The 19,175-nt window shown below is 38.1% G+C and overlaps 1 protein-coding gene across 12 annotated transcripts in view; it reads left to right on the top strand.

Moving 5' to 3' along the window:
• Positions 1-19,175, top strand: part of IKZF2 (IKAROS family zinc finger 2) — a 186,827-nt gene that overhangs the window by 152,281 nt on the left and 15,371 nt on the right. For all 12 annotated transcript variants that reach the window (XM_025278196.3, XM_025278187.3, XM_025278191.3 and 9 more), the window contains one exon: positions 11,054-11,191. In XM_025278196.3, the coding sequence (XP_025133981.1) occupies positions 11,054-11,191 (138 nt within the window). The remainder of the gene's footprint in view (positions 1-11,053; positions 11,192-19,175) is intronic.

Raw genomic sequence — 19,175 nt, 5'->3', positions numbered from 1 at the left:
AGAGGAACCAGAGATCAAATTGCAAACATCCGCTGGATCATCAAAAAAGCAAGAGAGTTCCAGAAAAACATCTATGCTTTATTGACCTATGCCAAAGCCTTTGACTGTGTGGATCACAATAAACTGTGGAAAATTTTTGAAAGAGACGGGAATACCAGACCACCTGACCTGCCTCTTGAGAAACCTGTATGCAGGTCAGGAAGCAACAGTTAGAACTGGACATGGAACAACAGACTGGTTCCAAGTAAGAAAAGGAGTACATCAAGGCTGTATGTTGTCACCCTGCTTATTTAACTTAATGCAGAGTACATCATGAGAAACGCTGGGCTGAAGGAAGCACAAGCTGGAATCAAGATTGCTGTGAGAAATATCAATAACTTCAGATATGCAGATGACACCACCCTTATGGCAGAGAGTGAAGAACAACTAAAGAGCCTCTTGATAAAAGTGAAAGAGGAGAGTGAAAAGTGCGCTTAAAGCTCAACATTCAGAAAAATAAGATCATGGTATCCTGTCCGATCACTTCATGGCAAATAGATGGGGAAACAGTGTCAGACTTTATTTTTGGGGGCTTCAAAACCACTGCAGATGGTGATTGCAGCCATGAAATTAAAAGACGCTTATTCCTTGGAAGGAAAGTTATGACCAACCTGCTACTGCTAAGTCACTTCAGTCGTGTCCGACTCTGTGCGACCCCATAGACGGCAGCCCACCAGGCTCCCCCATCCCTGGGATTCTCCAGGCAAGAACACTGGAGTGGGTTGCCATTTCCTTCTCCAATGCATGAAAGTGAAAAGTGAAAGTGAAGTCGCTCAGTCGTGTCCGACCCTTAGCGACCCCATGGACTACAGTCTACCAGGCTCCTCCATCTGTGGGATTTTCCAGGCAAGAGTACTGGAGTGGGGTGCCATTGCCTTTTCCATGACCAACCTAGACAGCATATTAAAAAGCAGAGATATTACTTTGCCAACAAAGGTCTGTCTAGTCAAAGCTATGGTTTTTCCAGTAGTCATGTACGGATGTGAGAGTTGGACTATAAAGAAAGCTGAGTGCCGAAGAATTGATGCTTTTGAACTGTGGTGTTGGAGAAGACTCTTGAGAGTCCCTTGGACTGCAAGGAAATCCAACCAGTCCATCCTAAAGGAGATCACTCCTGGGTGTTCATTGGTTGGACTGATGCTGAAGCTGAAACTCCGATACTTTTGCCACCTGATGCAAAGAACTGACTCGTTGGGAAAGACCCTGATGCTGAGAAAGATTGAGGGCAGGAGGAGAAGGGGACGACAGAGGATGAGATAGTTGAATGATATCACCAACTCAATGGACATGAGTTTGGGTAAACTCTAGCAGTTGGTGATGGACACAGAGGCCTGGTGTGCTGTGGTTCATGGGGTCGCAAAGAGTCAGATATGACTGAGCGACTGAACCGAACTGAATGGTACCCAAACATCTGCATTTTAAGAGCAGTCCAGGTCATTCTAATATAAGGTAGCATGCAGTTCATACTTTGAGAATCATTGCAAATGATAATGTTTGAATATGGGAAGGGAATCTTGTTTTATAACAGACAGTTAAATAAATAGCACATTAGAATAGAATAGAGGAAGCAGTTTTATATTTCCACATATTCCTTTGTCTTACAAATACGTGACTGCTTTTTGGAGGCTAAGCATTACTATCATGTCATGCTTATATTTATCAAAATAGAGAGTTACGGCACTTTCTTCCAGAGCCATAGGATTCCAGAATTAAAGGTGATATTGTCTATTGCTGTCTAAACATGATGAAATGAAAAGCTACATCTGTCTTTACTCTTTAATCTCTACTGAAATCACAGTAGACATTTATTGAAGTATAAACTCATAAGATCAAAAACAATGGAAAGGATTGAATAGTAGCCAATGGGAAGCTGGAAAGAAGACAGAGGGAGTTCCAGAAGCTCTGGAACTTTGAGTGATTATGGAAGGGAATAAAATATGAGTAGCAAGCCATCTGATGCTTCAGAATCCTGAAAAATCTCTGAACTTTGAAGAAACAGGACTGTTAATGGTAGCGATGAAACTCTGGATTAAATATAAAAGGATTTCAAAATCTGAATACAAAACAGGCCACAGAGCCACTCTCTCTCACTACATTCAACCAACTGTAAGAAAATAGCATTTGTTTTTTGAAGATATTAAATTGGAAAGATTCTACCTTAGGGACTCCAGGAAAGGTAGAGAGTAGGGAAAACTTCTTCCCTGGTAGCTCAGCTGGTAAAGAATCCACCAGTAATGCAGGAGACCCTGGTTCGATTCTGGGGTCAGGAAGTTCCCCTGAAGAAGGGATAGCTTACCCATTCCAGTATTCTTGGACATCCCTGGTGGCTCAGATGGTAAAAAATACACCTGCAATGTGGGAGACCTGGGTTTGTTCCTGGGTTGGGAAGATCCCCTGGAGGAGGGCATGTAACCCACTCCAGTATTTTTGCCTGGAGAATCCCCATGAACAGAGGAGCCTGGCGGGCTATAGTTCATGGTATCACGAAGAGTCGGAGATGACTGAGTGACTAAGTACTAAGCACAGGGGTAAAGCAAACTTAAAGCAGGGAGATTATGTAAAAGACTGCAATTGTACATTTAGATTCTTGGCCCTATATCTTGCCTTACTTCCGAAATACCATCTAGCTTCATATCACCCCATCCCCCAACACCCCCCCACCCCAACCCCACAGGAGCTGGAAATTGGAGGCATCTTCTCAAAGGGCATTGAAAGGTTCTAGAGAAAAGACATGGATATTTATTTTTAGGGGTCTGACAATAAAAAGATTGCTTTGTTACTTGGTCACTCTACGGTAGTTCACAAACCTCACCTGTGTTTCCTGGACTTCCAGTTAGCTTTTCTGTACCTCACTAATAAATATGATCCAAGCCAGGCTTCAGCAATACGTGAACCCTGAACTTCCAGATGTTCAAGCTGGTTTTAGAAAAGGCAGAGGAACCAGAGATCAAATTGCAAGCAAACATCCGCTGGATCAAGGAAAAAGCAAGAGACTTCCAGAAAAACATCTATTTCTGCTTTATTGACTATGCCAAAGCCTTTGACTGTGTGGATCACAAGAAACTGGAAAATTCTGAAAGAGATGGGAATACCAGACCACCTGACCTGCCTCTTGAGAAACCTGTATGCAGGTCAGGAAACAACAGTTAGAACTGGACATGGAACAACAGACTGGTTCCAAATAGGAAAAGGAGTACGTGAAGTCTGTATATTGTCACCCTGCTTATTTAACTTAATGCAGAGTACATCATGAGAAACGCTGGACTGGAAGAAGCACAAGCTGGAGTCAAGATTGCCAGGAGAAATCTCAATAACCTCAGATATGCAGATGACACCACCCTTATGGCAGAAAGTGAAGAGGAACTCAAAAGCCTCTTGATGAAAGTGAAAGAGCAGAGTGAAAAAGTTGGCTTAAAGCTCAACATTCAGAAAACTAAGATCATGGCATCTGGTCCGATAACTTCATGGGAAATAGATGGGGAAACAGTGGAAACAGTGTCAGACTTTATTTTTTGGGGCTCCAAAATCACTGCAGATGGTGACTGTAGCCATGAAATTAAAAGACGCTTACTCCTTGGAAGAAAAGTTATGACCAACCTAGATAGCATATTGGAAAGCAGAGACATTCAGTTCAGTTCAGTCATGTCCAACTCTTTGTGACCCCATGAATTGCAGCACGCCAGGCCTCCCTGTCCATCACCAACTCCCGGAGTTCACTCAGACTCACGTCCATCGAGTCTGTGATGCCATCCAGCCATCTCATCCTCTGTCGTCCCCTTCTCCTCCTGCCCCCAATCCCTCACAGCATCAGAGTCTTTTCCAATGAGTCAACTCTTCCCATGAGGTGGCCAAAGTACTGGAGTTTCAGCTTTAGCATCAGTCCTTCCAAAGAAATCCCAGGGCTGATCTCCTTCAGAATGGACTGGTTGGATCTCCTTGCAGTCCAAGGGACTCTCAAGAGTCTTCTCCAACACCACAGTTCAAAAGCATCAATTCTTCGGTGCTCAGCTTTCTTCACAGTCCAACTCGCACATCCATACATGACCACTGGAAAAACCATAGCCTTGACTAGACGGACTTTTGTTGGCAAAGTAATGTCTCTGCTTTTGAATATGCTATCTAGGTTGGTCATAACTTTCCTTCCAAGGAGTAAGCGTCTTTTAATTTCATGGCTGCAGTCACCATCTGCAGTGAATTTGGAGCCCCAAACAATAGTCTGACACTGTTTCCACTGTTTCCCCATCTATTTCCCATGAAGTGATTGGACCAGATGCCATGATCTTCATTTTCTGAATGTTGAGCTTTAAGCCAACTTTTTCACTCTGCTCTTTCACTTTCATCAAGAGGCTTTTTAGTTCCTCTTCACTCTCTGCCATAAGGGTGGTGTCATCTGCATATCTGAGGCAGACATTACTTTGCCAGCAAAGGTCCGTCTAGTTAAGGGTATGGTTTTTCCAGTGGTCATGTATGGATGTGAGAGTTGGACAGTGAAGAAAGCTGAGCACTGAAGAATTGATGCTTTTGAACTGTGGTATTGGCGAAGACTCTTGAGAGTCCTTTGGACTGCAAGGAGATCCAACCAGTCCATTCTAAAGATCAGCCCTGGGATTTCTTTGAAAGGAATGATGCTAAAGCTAAAACTCCAGTACTTTGGCCGCCTCATGCGAAGAGTTGACTCATTGGAAAAGAGTCTGATGCTGGGAGGGATTGGGGGCAGGAGGAGAAGGGGACGACGGAGGATGAGATGGCTGGATGGCATCACTGACTCGATGGAAGTGAGTTTGAGTGAACTCCGGGAGATGGTGATGGACAGGGAGGCCTGGCATGCTGCAATTCATGGATTGCAAAGAGTTGGACACGACTGAGTGACTGAACTGAACTGAATAAATATGAATGGACAATGAACTTTAAGGCACAAGACACTTAAGGAAAGCCTCAAATACAGATACCCATATAAAAAGGAAAAAAGCCAGAGAAAATAGACAGTATAAAAAAGAACTTTTTTAAAATGAAAATATTTTGCTCAGATAAATGTTGTTATATCTATGAAGTAAACAATACTATTTTTAAGAAAAAGGGAGGAACTCATAGACATTTATGTTAGACAGAAAATACTTCGCAGTACGATTCAAAGAAAAATGGAGGAATTTTTTTTTTTAAGTTAAAATGTTAAAAGGATAGTTAATACAAAGGGAAACGATATTTCAAGAATCAGTCTGAAAGGTCTAATATCAAATAAATAGAAATTCTAAAGAGAGAAGACAAAGAAATAGATTGTTATTAGATGGGGGTGGGGTGAGAGGAAGACTTATTAAGTGCCTTGTAGAACTACTTTATTTTCTTAAGTATGGGCATAATAACTGTGGTAAAAAGGAAAACAAATAATTATTAAATAGAAAAGGACTAAGGATGCTAAGGCAAACTAAATCAACATATCATAATTCTAGAATCTGGGGAATAAATTGTTACCTAGTGGGAGCAATAAAAATATTATGTATAACATGGGGAAATGTTCAAGATGTATTTTTCAGTTACATAAATAGATTGTATGATACAATATATAAAATAACCCAGTTTCATAACATAATATATTTGTGCATGTTTAAAAATTACAGTAGGATAATATAAAAATGTTTAAGATACCTATCTGGAAATGATGTAATTATGAATATTTTTTTGGTAACTTTTAAAATTTTCTATGTAGATGCATTGCTTTTAAAATTAGTAAAAGATGCAGCAAAAACCAGTGAGAGGAAAATATTTAACAAGTTAGGAAATGACGTCATTCATGAAAACACCACTTAGTAGTCCTTGCTCTTGAACAAATCATCTTACTAAACTCTTTGAGGTTACAAAGATATAAGACACTATTTCAATTTCTCAAGAAACTCAATTCTTAACACAGGGGTTAGGAGAACCAACCCCCCCTCCCTTGCAGTGGAAAATCTACCTATAACTTTACGTCAGTGCTGCATATCCAAGGTTCCGTATTTGTGGAATCAACCCACTTCAGATTGTGTGGTAATGTTGTTGCTTTAGTTGCTCAGTCATATCCGACTCTTTAACAACCAGGACTGTAGCCCACCAGGCTCCTCTGTCCATGGGATTTCCCAGGGAAGACTGCTGGAATGGGTTGCCATTTCCTGCTCCAGGTTGCAATTTCCTTCCTTCTTCCTGACCCAGGGATCAAACCTGCGTCTCCTGCATCGGTAGGCAGATTCTTTAGCACTGACCCACCAGGGAAACCTGTGGAACTGTAGTGTATATATATATATATATGTATATATACAGAAAAAAAAAATCACATATAAGTGGACCCCTGCAGTACAAACCAGTGTTCATGAGGCAAATGTAACCACAGATAACTCAAGACAGAATGTTTTAAGTTTCCCAAGTGTGTACAGTTACAGTTCTTTAGTGAGAAAGATTGCTTTTGGACAGAACATGGTTAGGGAGATTGAAAGGGTGAGTAGGATTTCAAGAAGTAGAAGTTGTATGAAGTCATTCCAGAAAGAACTAAGACTCAGAAGTGTAAAGGTACAGGGTAATCTGGGCTGGATCCTGGGATAGAAGATGAAATGTTTCCTTTGGGACCAGAGTAGGATGCTAATGCCAGGTACAGGGCTGTGGACTTTGTTCAATAATGTTGTTGAGGAGGGGAGTAAATAATACACAAGGAAAGAGAAGACCTGCTTTGAAGTCTTATTAAGCTCACTCAGGTTCATGATAATGAAGACTTTTACTCAGATATTGGTTCTGAGAGTGAAAAGGGAGGGGTAAACTTGAATAATAGTTTGAATGTGAGAAATGAGATAGGAGGCAGCAGCAGTGGTTCCTTGTCATGAGTCCGGTTTATTAAAACAGTGGTAATTCTTGCACAAAAGACCAGTGGGAACAAAGAAGTAATTTCGTAGAAGAAGATAATGTTGGATATATTGAATCTTAGATTTCAGAGAAATACGCATGAGGCCATGCTACAAAGGTATTTGAAAGGAAGAATTCAAAATGCAGTTATTCAGCAAATACATACTGAGCACCTCTTATGTTTAATGATACAAGACATGCTGCTGCTTCTGTGCTCAGTCGTGTATGTCTCTTTGTGACCCATGGACTGTAGCCCTCCAGACTTCTCTGGCCATGGGATTTCCCAGGCAAGGATACTGGAGTGGGTTCCCGCTTCCTCTTCCAGGGGATCTTCCTGACCCAGGGATTGAACCAGCGTCTCCTGCATTGACAGATTCTTTCCCATTGCACCTCCACTATAATTCCAAATTGAGTAAAACACAACCTCTGTCCTCACAACAGAGCTTGTTGTTTGGATAAGAGAAGCAGAGATCAAATGGATATTTACAATGCAATAATCAAAAGTGATGTGGACAGAGTGCTGTGAGAGCACAGAGGGGAAACTATGTCCTTGGACATACCTTCCCATGACCGTGATCACTTTTAAAATATTTGTGACAAATAAAAGCTTCCAAACAGGGGGAAATTATTCAGGACTTGATTTGGATATTTCATAGAAATGAAGGCTTAAGAGGGAAAAGTGGGAGACTACTGTTCTAAGATCAAAACCCATAGGTTCGTATATATTTGTCCGGCAGGAGAAGGTTGAGAAGCCAGGGAATGAGGACCCAAAAACTGATGCCAGAAGCTAAAATCAGAAGATTCAAGACTAGTGAAATTTTGATAGTTCAAGGAATTAGGAAGATTTAGGAATGATTAACGGAGAAGGCAATGGCAACCCACTCCAGTACTCTTGCCTGGAAAATCCCATGGGCGGAGGAGCCTGGTAGGCTGCAGTCCAGGGGGTCGTGAAGAGTTGGACACGACTGAGCAACTTCACTTTCACTTTTCACTTTCATGCATTGGAGAAGGAAATGGCAACCCACTCCAGTGTTCTTGCCTGGAGAATCCCAGGGATGGAGGAGCCTGGTGGGCTGCCGTCTATGGGGTCGCACAGAGTCAGACACGACTGAGGCGACTTAGCAGCAGCAGCAGGAATGATTAAAATCTACTAGCACATCAGAGACTATGGATGACTTTAAAAAAAAAGTTTCAGTAATACTAAATGAAGCTGTTTCAGATAGTGAGACTGTGTAAATAATAATATTTGTAAAAATAAAAGTAGCAAAAGAGTGGTCCTTTTCTGTGTATATACCTATGTTATACATTTTAACTCATAGAGTTGATAACTATTATACAGTTAAACTCCCTATATATAAATATATAGGGAGTAAATATAAACCATATTTTCATGACCTTGATTTTTAGGAAATATGGGTGTCCACTAAGCCTATTGTAATCATTTCATGATGTATGTAAGTTGGATCATTCTGCTGTACCCTTTAAACTTACACAGTATTGTCTGTCAATTATATCTCCTTTAAACTGAAAGAAAGAAAAAAAAGAAATATCAAAGAACTGACAAGAAATGATCTTGTAGGGATAGAAGAGCCATAGGATTTGGCAGGGACTGTTGATAATGTTTGAAACAGTTTTCAAAAAAGAGTAGCAGGAACACAATCTAGACTTTGAAGGAGCTAAGAACATGAGAGTAAATAGAAAGAGATGACGGCAGTTCCCAGAAACACTGTCTCTCCTCTGCCCTCTGCCCCATCCCCATTATCTAACTTCTGTTTTTTCTTCAGCTGTCAGCCTAAATGTTCAACCTCAGGCAGACCTTCCCGCCCAATCTTCTCAAACTAAATCAGGGTACCAATATTATACTAGCTTACTGTTCTTTAGATCCATAGAATCTACAATTTGTAATGTATTGCTTGTATATTTCTTTAATGTCTGTCTTCCTTGGTAGACTGTTGCAATCATGAAGGTAGGCACCATGACAATTTTCTCTCCACTTTACATTCCAGCCTCATCCCAGGGTTGGTACAAGGTAGGTTTTCTGTAAAGATGTATCACCTGAGAGAAGTATATCCAAATTTCTTGGATATAGAATAGTTACACAAGATGTGAAAGTCCAGCCTGAGACCTAATACGTGGATTGCTGGAATGGAATGCAGATGAAGACTTGGGGAAATGGAGAGCAGTTTACTCAAATACCTGTTAGACTCACAGAGGACAAGGATGGGATGAAAAAGAGAGTGATGTTTTTACACAAATTGATAACAAAGTAAGAGAAGCTGATGGGATAGAGTTCTACAATGAGAAGGTTAAAATGTTTACTGTCTCTTTTTCCTTATCTGGGGAGTTGGGCGTTTATAAAGAGTTGTGAGCCAAGGCGAGTGGACTGGAACTATGTTTTAATTAAGTTAAAAAGGTGTCAAGTTGCTTAGAGAAATAAGAGGAAGAAATTATCAGAGGATATGTTCACAGTAAAACATAGGTATCATAGGACACAATACGACAGGACTTACAAAGGGGTAGACAGAGCTGGTGGAACTAGTTTATAGTGGGCTATTAAATACAGTATATATGCTTAAGTATTAATTGCTCAGTAGACTTGTTCAAAGCAAATTCATCAAAGATTTTTGTCATATGTAGCCCCAAGCCACATGTCTTGGAATGCAATTACCTATAAATATATTTATATCATTTACACTAATGTTTTTAACTAAAGTATTTCTTGTATTTCCTAATGCTCTCTCTCACAGTGCCACAACACTTCATGATATACAAAGCTACCTGGTGTTCACTTCCCAGAAATTCTTGGTTCTGATGAATCGAAGTTACTTTGCCTGGTATTTTTAGAAATGACTAATCCTGCCTTAGATAGTTTTGTTTTTTGAGACAGTTTAGAAAAAATTGTGACTGTGAAATAACTGATATGAGTTTATATGGCCCTCAAATACAATCTAAAGGTTTGTTTGGTTTCTTAAATCAGTGTAGTGAAATTTTATGTAGCTGTGAATACCTTGTCTTGTTAAAGTATTTCAGTTTGTTGATGATCAGTATAATAGCATGGGTTTGTAAAGGACCTGGAATTAGGGATGCTTTCTTGGACCATGAAAAAGAGTTGTCTGTCTGTTCTCTGGGTGAAACAAAATGATTCCTAAGGGAGTCAAATGAGCGCAGCTCGCCTGATTCACTGTGTGCTTTACCAAGGGCTCTGCCAACAGATGCCCTGGTGTTTTATGGATTTTCTGCATCCATTCAAAACAAAAAATCAAAGTATTTTGTGATACCCTTGTGAATAGTCATACATTAAAACACACCTCTTTCCCTAAATGTATTTTTTTTTCTTCTTAAATTTTTAAAGTTTTTTTCTTTAATGTAAACACTGAAGTATTTACAGTATCATGAGATATGGCTATTAGAAAATAATTCACTTCCTGAATGTGAAATACATAATTAAGTATCACTATCGTCGTATAACTAAATATGTTAGGCTTCAGTGGTTATTGTTAATAACCTTAACTTAAAGCACCTACATTCTTGGTAATGTAAGAACAGTGCTGGGGTGGGAGAATAAACTGTTGTGCTGCATAGTTTTGCATGTGTGAATAGTTATTACCAAGGTGGAAAGAAAAGAGAAACTCTCCTTTTATCTGTATTTTTTCTCATCCTTTGAGTTCTTTCTAGTCTTCTTGGTACTGGTGAATAACCTTTTCATTAGTCAATGACATTTCGAGTTGTTGCATTTTAGTTTCCCTCAGTAAAATCCTCTATCCTTAACCCGAATAAATAAAAATAATTCTCATCATGTATCTAGGACACTCATAATTTGTCTTTTGAATGAGTCAAAGCTTTGAGAAATGTGTAAATGTTAAGAGTCTGATACTTTGAAGACTGATCATCAGCCTCTCCTGATGTAGGAGACAGCACGATTTTGATTCAGTATTTCCCCTGTCGCCAAAGGTACACTCTGCCTTTGCTTGCTGTCGCTTAGTCTTGGTAGAAGTTTATTATCTTTAATCACCTAAATCGGAGTGTGGAGGAGGAAGAGATTTAAGTCTGAAAAGTATATAACTGCTTCCTCCAGACTACCAAAAGTTAGCTGGTAATTTTGCTCTGGACTGAGGCCCGACAGCACACTAATCCTGAGTTCTCTTCACAGTGGGTAAGCCTCACAAGTGCAACTTCTGTGGACGGAGCTACAAGCAGCGCAGCTCGCTGGAGGAGCACAAGGAGCGCTGCCACAACTATCTCCAGAATGTCAGCATGGAGGCTGCCGGGCAGGTCATGAGTCACCATGGTGGGTAGCGTGGCGGTCCCCATTTTCATTCCCCCCTGCTGCTTTTGTCATTTATTATGGGTTAAACAGTTCTGTCTACCCTTCAGCATGAAGGTAAAGTTTTACTCTGTTTTAGAGCAATTGTAGATCATACTCACTTTGTATGGGATTTCCTTCTTAAGTGCTTGAAATTAGTTAAACTTTGGGACACTTTGCAAACAAGCTATATTGAGTTTTGATGATACACCCAGTTTATTTCTGATAGCCTGTGTTTGAATTAATATCATAATGGCAGATGGCCTTGAATACACCAAAGTACAGTACTGTTTGGTCTTTTTCATTCACTGCATCAAATAGTTCAAGATGGTTTTATGTAAGTCTATAGGTTTTCTAAAATAAGTAATTGGTTACTTGTATATTTACATTTTTCTTAGGTAAGTAATCAGTGATATAATTGAAAATGTCTCCAGTTTGTCTTGTGGTTTATCTTGGAAGTTACTGATTTTTGCTTTCTACAAGTATGGCAAACAATCTAGACCAAAATTAGGTACCACTGCCCTCCACAAAAATCAAAACCCAAACAAAACATCTGGACCTGCACAATACACAATAACAAGTAGGCAAGCAGTCCCTCAGGTTTATTCAACTAATCATTCTCTATTACCAAATTCTTCCCTGGTGATCCAGTGATTAGAACTTTGTCTTCCAATACAGGGAGTGCAGTTTCAATCCCTGGTCGGGGAGCTAAGATCCCACATTTCTCTAGGCCAAAAACAAAACAGAAAACAGAAGAATATTGTAACAAGTTCATAAAGATTTTTAAAATGGCCCACATCAAAAAAATCTTTAAAAAATTCTCTATAACTAAAAAATAATGTTAGTCAATCAGCCTCACAAAGTGTTATGAATTTTAATTCTTTAGATTTGGAGCATCTCTTTGGTCCTACAAATTATATTTTTATAATGATTGATTTTACTATTCATATAAGCATATACAAAAATGGTAACATTGATACATTTATATCTTTCATTTAGGAAAGATTTGGTCAGTATTAATTAGTACAGTTGAGAAATCCTGTAGTCACTTTTATATAAGCATCTCTTTTGTATTTACAGATAGCTCAAGGATTATTTATGGGAGATTGTGGAACTGTGGAATTGTGTTTATTGGACAGCTAGTGATTACTTTTTGATGAATCAGAAATTTTTTCAGTTATTATTTTGTTACCTTGAATAATTGAAAAGTTTCTTTGTATTGAAGGTAATTTATGTTATTAATTCTGTCATTATTGTGACTGAGTCCTTTTGTTTTTATATTATCGTTAATTAACATTTTTGAATTGTTTTAAGTCTTTGTAAACTTGGTATTGTAAGCTTGCATTACTGGGCTTATGATGGCAACATAGGATCCAGAGCATTGAGGTTAAAATTGTGAGGTTAAACTGCACAGGGAGTACAGTTTCAATCCCTGGTTGGGGAGGACCAACAACTCTGGTCTGGCTGTGTGGTGTGTGTCTGTCTCACTCAGTCTTGGTGTGAGAATTAAATGTGATTGGATGGGCAATGAAAGCCCAATAAATAGTTATTTTTACTATTTCAGGTAATTAAATATTAAGAAATAAATATTGCACCCCCTATAAAGTTATGTTACTTATGACGTTAATTAGACCTTTGAGGTTTCATTTACTGAGCACATTGTTTCTGTTCAAATTGTTGCTTTTAGAGGTGATTTGAGGCAAGGTAGCTGATGGAGGCTTGGGGCATGCCAGAGTTTTCTAGGACACCTTATGGCACTACTACTAACTTTTCTGTGTAATGTTCTTTCATTGTGATTTTGATATTTGACTGGATTATTAGTTTTATGAACTAATTTTTCATCCACAGTTATTTATGAAACTGTGTTGCAAACACATGTGTATATGAAATAGAATCTCTCCTTAAAGACCATATATTTTTCTAGGGAGGTAAGGCATACATAAGTAATTATAGTCAGCATGTTAACTATCTGTTGAGAGATTAATCAGCTATAGAATATGTGGTGCCAAAAATTTTAACAGATGTATTCTGGGGTAAAAAGAGTTCTAAACAATTGCAGCCTCAGCATCAACCTCTGTTCCCCAGGTTGCTTAGCCTTTGACAGGCAAAATGCCTTTACAGATGGTTTGAAACTGGAAGAGTATGGAAAATTGGAAAGACACTTGGGTACTGGGTAGGGCAGGAGATAAAGCAAGATGGAGTGTGTGTGTCTGTGTGGGACGGGCACATAGGTTTTGGTATCATTTATAGACCCAAATATTTGTTCTTCAATAATGGATGGAGTTTTAGCCATCCAATATAAACCATATAAGTTTATATGACTGCTATTTCGTGCTGCACTTTTTCTAAATGTGTTGCAGTAATAAGTTGAGATTATCCTTAACCTCTGCTTCCTTTGTTAACGTATAATGTCTGAGGTAGGAGTTGATAATCGCCATAAGAGAGACAGTATAGATAAAAAATGCTACTAGTGATCATCATTAACCTGTCTCATATACACGGCTTGGCATGCGTCTCGTTTTTGCCAGAGCCACAGTGTCTAACTATTCTATGACACTGGGTCTATTATTTTGCCTTTTCTTTTAGCTGTAGACATGGGGGTTGCCATCACTGTGGTCACCCATTAGCTCTTTGAAATTAATGACTATTCTTTCCTTTTCATAACTGACATTGTTATATTTCCTAGCCTCTCTTTCCCAAAACATGTTCGTCCCCATGTTGGCTTCTAGTGAAGTCTGAAGTCAAAGAGACTTTCTTTCACTTCAATTCAGGAAAACACCTATCATGGCCTTGCTGTGTGCCAAGCTCTATGGAATGTTCTGAGAATATAAAGATACATGGACATAGTTTTGTTCTTATATTTATAGTCTTGTAGGAAATACATAAAAGATAAACAAAATGAAGCAAATGCTCTAATAAAGGTGTATAAACACTTCTCCTGAAGCACAGATGCAAAAGTCACCTAACTCTAGAAAAATCAAGGGAAGTTTCTTAAATGAAGTTTTTGCTTCATACATAAGGATGAGAAAAAATTGCACAGATCAGATTCACAAAAAGTATACATCCCAGGATGAGAAGTTGTCTTACGCTAAGACTTAGAGGTATAAAGGAACATTAACAAGTTTCTGGATACTGAACACAGTTGGAGTTCAAGGGATGGTAGGAAATGAGACTAAAATAGTAGGTTGTGATGCAGAGATAGAGTTTTACATGCTAATGCAGTTTTTAAATTTCACTGGGGTAATCTGTGTCTTCTAAGAAACAGCATCACCTATGTAGAACATAGGATAGATGCCTGACTGGAGTGTGAGGAGAGACTAGGAGTGAGAATGCCAAGGAAAAGATAAAGAGGAGCAGCAGGAGAAAAGTATATATTTACAAGTTTGGATCAAAAGTTCTCAAGTTTGGTAAGAAGGAGGAAATTAATGACTTGCAGTTTTAGAAGTAAAGATAAAAATGAATTGAATTTTATGGCAGATTATCTTATTTAAAAGTTATTTTATGCTCATTTTTCAAGTCTTCTCAGCTTGAAGAAAAAGCTTTAACAAGCAAAGTATGTAATTAGCTTTTCCTCCTTGCCTGAAGACAAAAATGAAACTGTGAACCAAAAAGATGGCCAAGTTTAAAGCAAGAATGTATATTCTTAGGTTTATGTTTTGAATTATTTGGTAAAGGGAATTTCTTTATTGCAAGGATGGAGGCGTAATTGGTAACATATAAACTTCTAGTAAGCTTCTTTCACTGGTTTCTAATGAGTGACAGCATTTCAAGATGTTTGTTTAGTAAACATCCACTGATTCTTATTTGTCTCACATCATCTGAAGACAGAGTCAAATAAAATGCAGTCCCTACTTGAGGTCGCTTATCAACTATTAGAAGAAAAAGACCAGTCAACCAACAGTTACAGCACTGAGTGATAAGCATTATGGGAGCACAGAGGACAGGTATCTGAGTCACAGTGGATGTCCAAGAGGAATTTCTAGGGAAAATTATGTTTGAGTGGAGTTTTGAAAGGCAGAAGAGCAAGCTAAATAAATGGAAAAGGGTGTTTCATGTGGAGAGAACAGCAAGTATAAAGAAATAGAAATCTAAAGGAGCATGGTGGGTTAAGGACCCCCAAGTACTTATGTATAATTAGAGCCCGGTTGCTAAAGGCAAGAAAAATTGGAAGGTGATGAGGCCTGAGAGAGACAGTGAAGGACCTATTGTGCTAAGCAAAGAATTTTATGAATTTTATTCTTTATCCTAAAAAATATTATGCTTACATTTCATTGCTAGAAATGTAGGCAGGAGATCAGAAGAGTCAAGATAGGACCATGTAGACCATGGCAACAGTCTCCTGATTGGTTGAGTTGGGCCTAGTAGCCATCAATATTCAGAACACTTAAAACACTGAGAGCAACTATAAATGTAGCATCTAAGACATTTGGTATCTCCATGAGTATATATCTGAGGAGGGAGGAGGAGACTGGATGAATGGGCAAAAATCTAGGATTTGCCACAAGTCTCTAGTATGGATGACCATGTAGATAGTGCTCTTCACTGAGATGGAAATTAGGAAACTAAGAGAAAGTTTAGGGAGGGAAATAGAGATTTCAGTTTTTGAACAAATTATCTTTTATGCACCTGTGAGAGACAGCCAAGTAAAACTGTCTAGAAGGAAGTTGAATATATAGATCTCAAGCTCTTAAGAGAAGTCTCAGTAGGCAATAAAGATGTGGAAGCCATCCTTATATAGATAGTAATCTAAAGTAACAGGTTTTATAAGGTTATATAGTTAAGTATGGAATGAGACATCTAGAGAAAGACCAGGACACATTAAGAAGGGGGGAAAAAGAAGTGCAATGAAGCTGAGTGTGACTAGAGGATGGGAAAATGGAAAGAGTAATTTCAAGTGTGGGCACTGTCCACTGTTGTCAAGAATATAATCAAGATAAATGAAAAATTTCTTTTTATGTTCTTCAACATGGAGAAAATTTGTGATAAAATAGAAGACATGTGTTGTCTTTATCATACTTGCCCTTCTTCTCCTGTAGTTAACAAAGCTTCCATTTTCCTTTCGAGAGCTGTCCTCTCCTATTCAGTGAAGGCACAGTGGGACTGTCAGTCTAAGCGCCCTACCCTCTTCTGGGGGATGTGGACATGTGACCTAATCTAGGTCTCTCAGAGTATGTCTTCCTGGAATTTGAAATTTGAGTGGATTGTTTGGCAAAATAGCAATATTGGAAACACTCATATGGTTCTATCTTTGTGATTTATCAATATGATGAGATAATGAAATAATGCAAGGATAAATACATTTTATGCTGGTTATAACTTTAAAAATAATGTCAAGAAAGATATTTGGTTATGAAATTTGTTCTAATAAGTGAAGTTGATATTTTTTTAGCCTAGTTGAATGTCACACAATACTATTAATACATTACTAACTAGAGAACTTGTTTTGTGTTTCAAATAATGTATATCTGGAAACATTTTGATGAGTTGCACCCAGATTCATGAAAGCAAATAATTGAGATTAGTTACATAATATATAAAATGTATCAGATCTTGTCTCAATGGAAACCTTAAATGTATTTCAAACTTGTTTATACAAAGTCAATACTAAAATAGTGGCTAAGAGCCCTGCTCTGGGTCATACCACTTAGGTTCTACCTAGATATAAACACTGAGAAAATGGTTCAATTAAGTTTTTTTGAAAAAATAAAAACACATTGTAAATCAACTATACTTCAATTTAAAACACAGTGTAAATGAACTGTACTTCAATTCAAAACACATTGTAAATCAACTACATTTTTTTTTAAAGCACAGTGAGAAAATTACATCTTTGGGTCTTTGTTTCCCCATCTGTAAAATGGAAATGGTAATTGTACCTGTCTCAGGGGGTTGTTGAAAGCATTAATTAGATTATCAAATGGAAAGCCTTTAAAAAGTACTTAGTATATAGTGTGAGTCTGTTGTTTTTATTATTGCCAGTATGGTAGAAGCAAGACTATTATTTGATATGTAAAAGTCTGTTGTGAAGTAGAAGTAAGACCAGAGCTCTGCCAAAGTCATTGTTTTCAGTTCACATGAGCTTCATTGAACTTGGGACAAATCACCTGAATTGAGGTGGATGTGGTGTGGGACAGTTCCCACACCCAGGTTTCGTTTTGAGTGTTAAATGTGTGCAAATGTGAAAATTCAAGGTGAGACTTGAGCAAAACTGCCAAGTTTTAGACAACTCATTTCAAAACTAATTAGTATATTCAATTTTGGGGCAAACCCTGTTAACCAGTTTTGCTGTTTTTTAGCAAAATTTACAACAACAAACATTTTTTTCTTTCCTTATTTTATTTCGGATCTTGGTTCATGACATATTTTCATCTTGGGCCCGTTCATGGCCTGTATTTCAATTAAATAGTTATTTTTTGATGATGTAGTAAGTGACCATGAATTCAACATCTAAAGCAAAAGTTAAAATTTTGACAATAATCTATATCTAATTATATGAATACCCACCATATCTTCCTGGACCCCCTTACCTGAATTCCTATGGACATTCATTCTTTGCTTTAAGTTGTTTATTTTTTTCTTATTTAGTTGTTCCTAAGAGAGGACATGTTTTAAGTAATGTCTAGGGACATACTTTTTGCATTTGTATATCATGAATTATAGCAGTATACAAGTGTTTCTTTGTTTCTAAGTCTCATCTTGGAAATTTTTCCAAATTAACATTAAAAAATTATAGGATCCCTTGTCATTAAAATAGAGATTGAAGATTGAATTTTTCTGGCCCAACCACCTGCCTATACTAGGTTAACCCAAAACTTAGATTGAATGTCGATATCTTTAAGCAGATCAGAATTACAAAAGCATCTTCTGATGCCATTTTTCATTTCTTCAAAATCTATAACCTGTATTGGTTATTAAATAGGTCACCTGAATTGTGCACTGGATTTTCTTAACTTTAATCTCTTGCCTTCTTACTTGTAGCGTCTGCCCCTATAAAGGATAATGCATTGTATTTCACACTGTAAAGCTATCATTCTGTAAATCATTTTACAGTGCATGATGAACAAGATATCCTGATATGAAACCTTTAGATTTCCAAACAGTGCTAACACAAGTTCAATTGTTAAAAAGTAACAGTAATCAAAAAATAATAAGTTATGGTCTTTTCTGCAAATGTTGGTTTTAATCCACTGATCAGGCTTCCCAGGTAGTGATAATGGTAAAGAACTCGCTTGCCAATATGGGAGACAAAAGAGACTTAACTTCAGTCCCTGGGTCAGGAAGATCCCCTTGAGGAAGGCATGGCAACCCACTCCAGTATTCTTGCCTGGAGAATCTCATGGACAGAGGAGCCATGCAGTGCTCTCCAGTCCATAGGGTAACAAAGAGTCAGACACGACTGAAGTGATTTAGCACACACGTGCAGTCTGTCTCCAGTGTTACTCTATCTTTAAATATCCTTTGAAAGTATTTTTGTTCAAAAATAACTTTAAGTTCTGTGTCTATACCATACATGTCAATATCTCATGTCAGTATCTATGAGCCAATATATTAACCCACAGCCACTTAGACAGATGGGATGAAAAGGGAGCAGTGCAGGAGAGTTTATGTCAGATGAATTAGAGCAGTAGTTTAGTGAGCAAATATGCCAATTTGGAAATGGATTCTTTTATCCTGCTGAAGAGCTCTTTTTAAAATAAATTACAATCATAAAGCTGTCACCGTTTACTATGCATGGACATGTTCAGAATCGGATCTTCTTCATGAAGGCTGCTTTGTGCAGGTAGGTAGCCACAGCCAACAGGGCTCACAGCTCTTTCAGCTCATCAGATAGAAAATCTGCTACAAGAAAATACACGGGTGAAAAAAACTGATTAAATATGCTGCTCTTCTGTGTGTCTGTATAAGCTTTCATCTGAAACAAGTTGACTTGCTTAAATTGTTTTAGAAAAATAAACTCCTAAAGCCTTCA

The sequence above is a fragment of the Bubalus bubalis genome, chromosome 2, assembly GCF_019923935.1.
Source record: "Bubalus bubalis isolate 160015118507 breed Murrah chromosome 2, NDDB_SH_1, whole genome shotgun sequence".
NCBI classification, from domain to species: Eukaryota; Metazoa; Chordata; class Mammalia; order Artiodactyla; family Bovidae; genus Bubalus; species Bubalus bubalis.
This window is presented reverse-complemented; position numbering and strand designations above follow the sequence as displayed.